This window comes from Apis mellifera, linkage group LG9, assembly GCF_003254395.2.
Source record: "Apis mellifera strain DH4 linkage group LG9, Amel_HAv3.1, whole genome shotgun sequence".
Lineage (NCBI taxonomy): Eukaryota > Metazoa > Arthropoda > Insecta > Hymenoptera > Apidae > Apis > Apis mellifera.
The window spans coordinates 2,459,232-2,471,494 of NC_037646.1; the positions used below are offsets into that span (position 1 = coordinate 2,459,232).

The following is a 12,263-nucleotide window of genomic DNA, read 5'->3' on the forward strand; positions in this document are numbered from 1 at the left end:
TAATTAGTTAAAATAATATCTTACATATTTAATTATTTTAAAAATTATTTTGTTATTATTTAATTATGAAAATATATAGAAAACTTCAGAAAAGAAAATGAAAGTCTTCTTATAGTTTGTGATTAAAACGACAGATGGCAAAATTGTCGCATGCATGTTCATTTTTAATCTATAACAAATTTTCTCTCATTTGAATTATTAAATATTTACACGAAAATGTTATTTATATTATTTGTTCTTTCAATATCTCTTTATAAAATATTTGATGATAAATAATCAAAATACAGATAAAAGTCCAATAAATAAATTTATTTAAATATTAACGCTTCGTTTACTTTATATTATATGTATTATATAATTTAGTGGACAGAATTTTGTAAAGAAAAAATACTCTTTCGTTATATTGTGTATGATGAAAAAAATATTTATTTCAATTAATTATTTTAATAAATTCAATATTGGATAATAAACATGATTACATATAATGGAAATATTTTACATTTCGTAAAATCAAACAAATATTTCAAACAATATTTTAATTGAAACATGAAAACATTGTTATTTCAAGTTAAATATGTCTAATATCGTTAAACAATTTTGAACATATTATAATTATAATATAATATTTAAAATAAAAATATTTGCATTTTTTTCTTTAAGATAAAAACATCTTTTCTTGCAAATAGTAATATGGTCAAGCGTATTAAAATTTTAACAAGTATCGAATATTGACATTTTTCAATACATTTTTATAAATCGTATATACATTTTTCCATAGAATATATGATAAATTCCATGGTAGATTTTTAAATATATTCAAAAATTCCAGAACGTCTCGTTAAACCGCTTCACTGCATTAAATTCACAGCCAGCTAAGGTAGACAATTCGGTGACAGTTGCGTGAACTGAAGTGGAAATTGTCGATATTCGAATATATTCGTATCCTATCTCTACTGTTATCTTACCATCTCTTAAAAGTATTCAAGATTTCCACTTATTTTTAACTCTATGCAATTTAAATCCAAAATGATACATAACGAAATATATTTGTTATAGCTATATATAGTAAAACTTTAATATAGTATTAAGCTTATAATATAGTAAAACTTTCATTATTCGAACTAAATAAAGAAAAAATACATTTGAATAAGAGATAATAGAAAATAATACAAGCTTATTTACGTGTTTATATACATTATTTTTTATTTATAATAAAATTGGCATTTTTTTAGTTTATACGAATCATTTGACATTTACATTTTTACTTTTCTTTAAACTTTTTCTATTTGAAAGATATATCTAAAAAATCTACATCTTACAAATAATTTTTTTAATTCCAATAATATTATATTTTTTATTAATTCTCTTGCTGCTTTTTAATTTCTTAAAAATTTCTGTTTAGTATATAGTTATTTCGTTTTAATAATATTGTGTCTTAGTTAGTTTATAATTTAATTTGTAATTCTGAGTGATGAAATGAAACAAAATAAATTACTAAATTTATATAACAAAACTATCAAAAAGATATAAATATAAACATATATATATGTATTATATTATATAATAACACTTATTTATACTATTAAGAACAGTTTGAATAATAAAATCTTCAAACTTAATAGAATATTTGAAAAAGATTTATCATTCCCTCCTTCAATGTAAACAGTTCAAGGTCAATTTGCACAAGAAGCCACGCGAGATAACCGCCACTCTTAGGAATGCCGTATAGGAGAAGGAGAGAAAGCTTAAGCTCCAAAGAGAGTCATACAGGGTTGTCCAACATGGTTTGTTTGTCGAGATGTTAGCTTTTCGTCAAAGGATGCTATTAGTATGCGGTTAGCATTACGGAACTGTGTATCAAGATACACGAGATCCTGGGATCGTTATCTATTACCAATTCTCTGGCATGTGAACCGTCTGCCTCTGGTGATGCTCTCCACATTCGCTCTCCTTCACCTTGGGATGCCCTCGTGGACACGAGGTTTCCACGATTCCACTTTGAAACGATCGATGGAATCGGGGACCAGTATTCGTCGATCGGGCCAATAAGACGATTAGTCTTGCTGTACACGATCCTTGGCGCTAGCCGGAAATCATTGTGCACGCATTCCACCGTGATCTACCGTTCAGAGATCACCCTTTACTCCCTCGAGTACTTGGAATACTTGGACAAATACCGTGGCTTAAGAGGAGAGGATGGCTGGCTTGGCTACAGCGTCGCCATTCGTTGTTTCTCATCTAGGGGTCACTAGAAGATAGGTGTAATTTACGAAACGTGTAGAAAGACAAGGTGGATTCGAAAGATCTGTTGCTTTTTTTATTTTTTTTTCTTTTTTTTTAATTATGATAATTATGATAAATTTGAATGAAAAGTAATTTCATTGTTATGTGGCCAAATAATTAGGACTTTTACATTTTTCAATATTTTTTCTGCTTTTTAATATATCGTGTAATAATGATTTTCATTGATTACTAAGTTCTTTATTAACTATTATTTTTATTAATTAGTAGTATTTATATGTATATTTCAGAATAATTTCAGAATATATTTTTTTATTGAGTTATTTTATCATATTTTTTCAAATCATTGAAGAGGTCCTAACTTTTTAGATAATTAGACAGAATGTCTAATTTTAAAACTTTAAAAATAGAAAATTATGTTATAAGGATTAATTAAATAAGTTTAAGGTGAATTGAAATACGAAATTTTATTCAATACATTGAACTAAATGTACACTGAATTCATATATTATGATTTCTTTTTTAATTTTTTTAATTATTTTCTAATATGATTCATAATAATTCAAAATGACAATACTGAAAAAAATTTAATACCCATCCAATTTTATACTCAATTCAACATTTCAAATTTACTTTTTATATTTTTTATAGTCTTTTCTTATACTCCTTTATATATTTCGAATAAAAAAAAAATTGATATTTAAAAAATAGAATAAAAACAGAGTTTTGAAGCAATTTCAACTTCGTCTCATTCTTAAAATGAAAATTGGAAAACTTCGGTTGAAAGTCTAACGAACTGAGACACGGGTGGTATGACCGTTTTAATTGTCGGCACATTTTAATCGTAAATTTTCTCTCTGTTACAGTTGTCTGAGCCCGAGGTCTGCGTTGTTCTACGAATTCCCGCCTAACGGTAAGTTGGTTGGTTGCATGCACTTCGTTTGATTCATTTATCATTTGTTTGAGATTTAAAAAGAGAAAGAAAACTTTAATTGTTTTGAAATTCTACGAGCGTGTTTCGTTCGCAAAGTGAAAATAAAATATATTTGTCTTGATTACAAAAGAGAACTACTCATATAAGAAGATTATTTTCATTATTTTATATAAATAAAATATTAATTATTTTTGTTATTATTTTATATATAAGAAGAATATTTTTATTATTAATGTTGTGTTTTTATTTTCATTACATTGCATAAATTTAACATGACTTCTAAAGTTTAGTTGAGGAAAATATTACAGTCAAATATCTCAAGATGTAAGGAATTTGAGAACGTAGAGAGGGAAGTAAGAAAATATTGAAGGTGTGTTAGTTACCTATAGAAATTTTGCAAGCTGTAATGATAATAACTTTGGAGAAGTTAGTTGATCTTTTTAGATAACATGCTTCGTGAAATTTCATCAATTTACAATTGAGAAATTCGTTAACTAATATGCATAAGCATTATATGTTCATGAATAATATTTTTGTTAATGTTTTTTTCAAATAAGATAAAATAATTTATGTAAAATAATTAAAAAATGACTTTGAATATAATAGATATATTAATAAGAAAAATAATAATTTTGCATAATTTTTATATAAAATAAATATATAATTTGTTATCTTTAATTTATTCAATTTTTTAATTATAAGATATCTATTTGTTTCAGAAATATATAGATCCTAATTAAAAATATTTTTCATAACATTTTTACATTTTTTTATACTTAATTATAATTTCTTAATAAATTAATTAGATATTTAATTATCAATTAGTTATCATAGACTAATTTTAATAATAAAGTTTTATAAAAATAACACAAATTATTGAATCATCAAACGTTTTATAATAAAATTCTAAATCAATATGTTAATTAGTAAATAATTAAAATAAATTTAAAAAATAATGAAAGAATATCGTTTTTCTATGATAATTTCATTTTGTATTTGGTGTATGAAATACTTAAAAATGGCACACCAGTTTAATATATTAATCATAAATCATTTTTAAATTAATAATTTTTGAAAATATGCAAATATAAATATAATATAAATATTATTTTAATAAATTATTTAATATTTGTTATATTTACATAAATTATGAATTTTTATTAAAATTTTATTAAAAGTTTCAAATTTAATTTTATTTAATCAGAAATTTATTTATAATATTCTTTTTAATATCATACATATATTTTTTTCAATATGCCTCCAATAAGAAAAAAATAATAATTTGCTTTAAATTATAGCATTATTACGAAAATAACTCTGTAGAAGAAAATATACAAAATAGTTAACAAAACAAAGTTATTTTCTATTTGATAATATTAAATCAAATTAATATGACATAATATAGCATGAAAAATTGAAAATAACTTTTATTGACATATATATATATTCTATCATATTAAATATTTTCTGTATAAATTGAAATTAACAATTACTTTAAAATTTTAATGAAAAATAATATTGAGATACAAATACATTGAGATACATTCTGTTTCAATAATCACTAAATTTTAATGATACTTTTTTTTAGAAAATTTAATGATTAAAAAATTTTAATACATTTTAATTACATAACAATTTTAATAACATAAAAGTTTTGATTGAAGGTAATTATTGTATTAATTAACAAATAATTATAAAATAAAATAATAAAAAAAGAACTATAATGAAGATATTATATAATTAAAGATATTAAGTTTGAAAATTAGTTATATTTTTAATATAAAAAAATATTATAAAATATAAGAATTGAAAGTTTAATTTTAGTTAATTTTTCTCGTTACTTTATATAAAATTTTATAATTATTAATGATTAAAAAATATTTTATTCATTTTTTTATCATTTATGATAATTATTCAAGCCAAAATTATTTAAAATAAAAGTGAATTTTTACACTGTATTTTTTTTTAATTATATATTGTGATCTCTAATTTTCTATATTGTCCTGATTAATTTACATGTAATTTGCTCAATCATAAGTTTTATGTGAGTTTAATTAACTAATGTTAATTAACAAATTTCATTAAATTAATAGATAAAAATTCCATTTTTAATAAAACTTTGTCATTATAATAGAATATAATAAACTATATAATGTAATTATATAGCAATTATTTAAGCAAAGTATTTTTATTTCCTCAATTCATAGAAGAAAGATCCATACGATTATCAACATATGTTATTTTCTATATATATATATATATATATATATATATATAAATAACAATTTTTTTTCATTTAGAATCACATAATTAACAATATATCGAGAAAAATAAAACAACAAATTTTGACACGTTTGGCACAATTATATCCCTTAGAAGAAACTTATTCGTCCCAATTGACTTTTCAATTTAACTAGCGTCTAGCCCTTTACAGCATAATTCGTATCTTATTATCAATGTCCACAGCATTGTAAAGCAAACACTTATAGATATCATCATGGCACAAGTAAGTACCTCTAGCGGAGATTCGACTAAGGAGAGAATGGTTAGGAATATTCGGCCGATTCTGAATACACTCCCCTGTTATTTAATGCGTTGACTAAGGTTCTACACGGCGCATGCATTCACCGAGCCGGTATAAAAGCTTATTCCAAGAAGGAACGTTGCTCGTTCGTGCATGTCACTCCCAATGAAATATATCTAAATGGCGCAACAATAGGATAGCGCGCTCGCCATGGTGCTCTCCGGCCATCTTCTTTCGTGCTACCATCCATGGTGCATCGTTATGCGAAGTTTGCCACGCGCCTTTGAAATTCCCCGCTCAAGGATCGTCCCATTTTATGCGTGCAGCTGCCTCCACGTATGTGCCTCGCGTGTCTTTACCCTATACAACAATGATGTCCTGCATCTTATCTGCTTGTGCGGTTCATGCGAGTGCGGCTTTGGTACTATGTGTTTATAACGCTCCTTCTTGAATCGCGTTTCGGATAATTTCTTGGGTTCTGGATTTATCGAGGCTCTGGGATGGGATGGAACAGGTTTATTTAAATTGCGTGACTATTTTTTTGAAATAAGATTTTATGTTGTTATATATGTTTTAATCATTATGAAAAAATTGTGAAAAGTGTATTATGAAAAATATTTGAATGTTATATATGTATAATCTATTATGATTTGAATGAAAGTTTATGCGTGGAATGTTAATATATTACATATAGAATAACTTTTTTTTTTAATTTTGTTGAAGAAATGAAATCAAAGTTATAATATTTCTTAAAGTTTCACAATTTTGTTTGGCAACGTGAAGAATGATTACAAGAAGGCATTAAGTTTTGAATTAATTTTGTAATTTAAAAGTATCTATTTTATTAGCATTATAATATTTAAAAAACTAAAGTATGAAATTTTTATTGTTGATTTCATTTTTTTAAAGTGAATTTCATTAAAAATTTTGTTAAAGATAAGCAAAATTTTATTTTTAAAATATTTTAAGCAAGTTTTCTTATTTTTAATTAAATATTATGAGTATAATAAGTGAAGTATAATAGATTATATATTATAGTGTAATTTTTTTCTGACAAAATATCACGTTAAGTAAATAAAAAAATTTCAGTATGCTTTTCGCTTTTTAAAATATAACTCTGTGATGAAAACTGTTAAACTACAAAAACATCGTAAAATGTATAAATTCATGTTTTAATAGCTTAATTCTTATTGCTAATTAAATACTTAATTAACCATTTCTGCTTTTTCTTTATTAACATTATATGTTTTTCTCAACGCATATCGCAAAAATGTTTTAAATGTCCTATACTTATACAATTTCAGGATAAAATTTGAAATAATAAAGCTTTTAACTTATTTATAATTTTGATTACCAATTAAATGAAGAGTTAACAATTAAACTATTATAATAGAAAATAATATTTCACTGTTCACTGTTAAAAATTAGAAACAATATAAAAAAAACTAACTATATATTCCATTTTATTATGTATATGTATATATATATTTTTTCATTAACATGAAAAAATACATTTATTTAAAAAATTTACATTGTACAAAAATACATTGTATTTATAAAACAAGATTCTAAGTTGTGACGAAAATTCACCAAATTATAAATACTATATAGTTTCTTATTACACACAAAAAAGAATACTATCATTTCTAAAAGTTATATATGTTTCACAGAGGTTGGAATTTATTTATTAGTTAACTTTCTTGTAAAACTTTTCTGTCTATATTCTCAAATTGCAATTGGCACATCCTGAACTTAAAAGAATGGGCAAGATTCTAGAGAATCGAGGCTTTGAAATTTATGAATCGGTTTTCTCAGACAAAGAGGATTTTGTGCAACATCTTTCAAAAAGAAAGTTCGTAGATTTTATAGACGTCGAATTCCGTAGGTACCGCCATAATTTTTTTAAATTGGAGACTGTTCTACCTTCAGCAATTGTATCAAACCTTCTGTGTTCTTTGGAGAAAATTTGCTTTCAAAAGTTACATTGAATCATACTAGTTACTAAATATATATTATACAATTTTGTAATAAATAATGCATATAAAATTAATAAAAAAATATGTGTCTGTAATAAAACGATAAATAAAGTATTAACGGTAAAATATCGATAAAAATAAAAAAAGAATGAATTTTTGCTATTATAGATATCAAGTTATAAACATTTAGATATTTCATTATTTCAATATGTTATATTTTTTAAGTATATATTATATATGCATGACAATAATTAAATTATATCCTTCGAATAATTAATTCTTATTTTAAAATATCTTTTTTAAATATCGTTTTTGAAAATAATAAATCAAATTTTTCTAATAAAATTTCAAAATATATAGAAACGTTAAATTCGTCATAAAATTTATGATAAATATTTATTTTTAATTCAAAGTTCGATATTCTTCAGACATCTTCGTTTAGAATTGAATTAAACTGAATTTTTCAGTTTGGATATTGCAATTCCAAAAAATATTCATAGATCCTCGATATAAGGAAAAAAGGATCCAAGAAATGTCTTATCATCCTAGGTGAAATTTTATAAAAACACTTCAATCCACACTCGATTTCCACGAAGGAAATCGCTTTGGAACGTAGTAATATCGAAGGTTGAGATCGAGCATGAGAAATAAAAAATCAAGAAGAAAGGCCGAAATAACCGGATCGTATCATTGGAATTTTTCAAGATATCGAAAAACACTTTAGATCCCATATTGGAGAGGAAGTTGGCTCGCGAGCCAAGGAGGTTAGCTTTGATATTTCATTTCTATTGACTTTTCTTGCCATTCTCACTCCTCGCCATTTCCATTGCTATGAATATATAATTAAGAACAAAATCTTCTCCTCTCAGTTATCCGTATGTATATTTAATGATAGATTTTCCTCGTGTTTTTATTTCTCTCGTTGTTGCATTGTTTTTAGTATTTGTAAACGATGCATTTATCTTCGAACTTTGTTAACACAACAATGAAAAAATATTCGACATTTTTTGAAATATCTATTGGATTAATTAGTTGTTCTTAAAAATATACTAACAACGGTATAATTTTAATAAATATGCATAAAGAATGTTTTGCAATATTAAAGTATAATATAATAGAAAATAAAAAATTAAATGTAATCATTGTTTAATATTTTCTGGAATGAATTTAAGACAGAAAATAATTCTTTTTTACTTATTATTAATAATGAAAAAATTTTTTTTTGTAAAATTTTTATAAAAAAAGTACAAACTATAAAATTTGATATGTATGTGATCAAAAGAGAATATATTAATTGTTTAATTAATTAATTTAATAATTAATAAAAATATTATGTTATATGTACAATAAGATGAAATTCAACATCCAAAATAACTACTTATGATGATGATTTTTAATAAAAGTTTCTTTAGTTTAATAACTTTTTCGATATATAATTTGTTTTGAATAATTTGATATATAATAATTTTTTTTTATTTTATAATTTTTCTATATTCTTATAAATATAAAATTTATTTTGTTTTGTGAATTACCATTGTCTGAACATGATTATATATATCCGTTTTTGGGAAAAATTTCTGTACATACGAGTATAAATTACTGTGTGCACAGAAATAACTTGAAGCCTTACGTAAAATATAAATCGAATGAATGATTGGTATTTGTAATATTCAATAACGGGATTGGATTATTCAAATATTTTAATTTTATTTTTAGCTGGTATGAAATTCAGTTTAATAAATGGTTCAATAAAAAAAATCATTGATAAAGGAAATAAAGAAAATAATATAATGAAAATGTTCAAGTGTAATTTAAATATCATGGATTTTAGCAAAAAAAAAATAGTAAAATAAATTTTAAAAGTATCGTTAAAAATGTTAAATGGTTTTGATGATATTGAAAATAATTGAAAATAAATAACAAATTATTGATTTTTATTATAATTAAGTTTCTATCATTAAATTGGGCTATTTTTATTGAAATTTATTATTAATTTATTATCAATTAGAAAATATTATAATCATTCTCTATTTTAATTCTCTAATCAAGTTAACTTTTAATCAATAAATTGATTTATAAGAATTATAGATTTATAAGATCTATTTTAGAATTTAAAAATTAAGAATTATATATATTATGAATAATGCAAATTATTTAAGTAAATATATATTTCTAAAAATATATATTGTTAATTTAAGAAAATGATATACATGTTTCAATTTGATACAAACATTGTATTTGATACAAAGTCAAAATGAAAATTTTTGCAAAGAAAAATATTGCTTGAAATTACCTTAGGAATCTCCAGTTAAGCGATGTTCCTTCATTTTTGGGTTATCCTGTATTGGTGCACAAATATTTTCATGAAAAGTTTTCGGATATTTTTCCAGAAAATATTCGTACACGTACTGTCAATAAACGAATATGAATTCTTTCATCAAGACCAAACTTTTCTAAAAAAATAAGAAAAAAAATTCTTTTTCATCAATTATCGACAATAGAACCATATTTTTTTTTTATAATTTAAAAAAAATAAAAAAATATAAAATTTGAAATCTTTTTCATCGAGAAAAAAAATTTTTTTATTCAATTATTTATTAATTGTAATAATTAAAATACTATATAATATTAAAATACTATATGTATGTTTCGTAACATATGTAATGTTGTAACATATAAAAGGTTGAATATTTAAAAAGATTCTTGACAGCTATCTTAATTTACTGCTTACTCGTTTTATTCTCGCGTAGACAAAGACTAATCAAGTTAGAGAATCAAGAACGTGCTCTAAATAGTGCACGTTTAACAGTAATTTCATGTAAGAGGCATCGATGTCAGATTGTTACAACTCTTAGCTCCTGTCACTGAATACTACTACCTAACGAATTCAAGTATAGACCTAACCCAAAACTTGCAAGGCTTACCGTACTACGCAAACACGTTTGTTCGGGTTGCCTGCTTGTTGGGAGAAATGCTTTAACTATGACAGAGCTAGTTGTTTGCTCTAACTGAAATCCAAGAGATAGCTAACTGCTGCATCAGGCTACGTTTGTGACAATTCGTTGAATTCAACTTTCAGCATGATTCATTGATTATTATTTATTGTATTATTTATTCAATAATGTAATATAATGTTTTCGTTTGATTTAATACTTTAATGTTAAAATTTGTATCTTTTCTCCCTTCAGTTGTATAATTATAATAAAAAATCATCATTAAAAATAATTTCAAAAATATTAATAATTGAATTTATAGATTGATTATTATTTACTTATACTACTTGTTGAATGGTGTTACATAATACATTCATTTTATTATATACTTTATTAAAACTTTACTTTTTAAATTTTGTATTTTGTCTATATTATAAAAAAATTATTATTAAAATTATTATTATTAAATTGAAAAATATTAGCAGCTAATGAATTTATAGATTGATTATTATTTACTTACTACTAGTTAATTAATGTAATATATTTTCATTTTATTTATTTATTTTAAAGTTTTATTTTAAATTTTAAATTTTTTATATTTTATTTATACAATTATGATAAAAAAATGATTAAAAAAAATTTGAAAAATATTTGCAATTAATAAATTTTTGCAGAAGAAGAATTTATTACAATTAATTTGTTACAATTACTGTATTATCTATATAAAAATAAATAATAATAATAATTTAATAATACATAATGAAATTTCTTAAATATACAAATAACAAAAAAAATAAATATCACAAATATAAATTGTAGGATAATAAAATTAATAGGTTGAAATAAGAAATATTGAGAATATTTATTCTTGTATTATATTGAAATATAATTATTAATTTAAGAGATTACATTTCTACAATATAGAATGTTAAAATGTACATAATTGATTCTAAATTTCAGAATAAAAATTATCCACTGAGTGATTACTAATTAATGATTAACAAGTGATTATTGACTAATCAGTAATTGATCATTGATTAGTCAAATAAAATTAATCATTAATTAATTATTGTTGATCATTAATTTGCTATTCTATAACTATTTATTGTCTGACCTCTGATTGATTACTTATTGACTACTTGTTGACCACTTACTAACTGATAAATCATTGAATTAACTATTTATTGGCCATTGATCATGATTCATTGATAATTCATCATTAAGTGACCATTGACTGTTGACTAATCACTGAATAAACATTAAATCAAATCACTAGCTAATCACTGATTTATCATTGACAGATCGTTAACTATTGATTAATTATTTATTAAACACTTCGATCGATGAATAACTGATTATTGATCAATCATTATTTGATCATTATTTAATTAAGTAATCATTGATTTGTTGTTAAAAAAGATTATAATTAGATTAATTTTTATTTTTATTGTAATAAGAGAATTTTATTTTATTTATTATAAATTGATATATTATAAGTTGATGTAACGTAAATGGCTTTTCAAATGAAGGAACAGACTGCAAAGTTGTTATCCTAACAATCATGCACAGGATGCACAAAAAAAGAATCACAAGAATCGATGAAACGTTATTGCGAGTGTAATTTTTTTGTTCTTTGTTATTATTTCTGTCTCGAA

At 22.9% G+C, this 12,263-nt stretch overlaps 1 protein-coding gene across 5 annotated transcripts in view; it reads left to right on the forward strand.

The window, feature by feature from the left end:
- Positions 1-12,263, forward strand: part of LOC413382 (SAM and SH3 domain-containing protein 1) — a 468,674-nt gene that overhangs the window by 387,042 nt on the left and 69,369 nt on the right. For all 5 annotated transcript variants that reach the window (XM_006558129.3, XM_016914098.2, XM_016914101.2 and 2 more), the window contains one exon: positions 3,108-3,154. In XM_006558129.3, the coding sequence (XP_006558192.2) occupies positions 3,108-3,154 (47 nt within the window). The remainder of the gene's footprint in view (positions 1-3,107; positions 3,155-12,263) is intronic.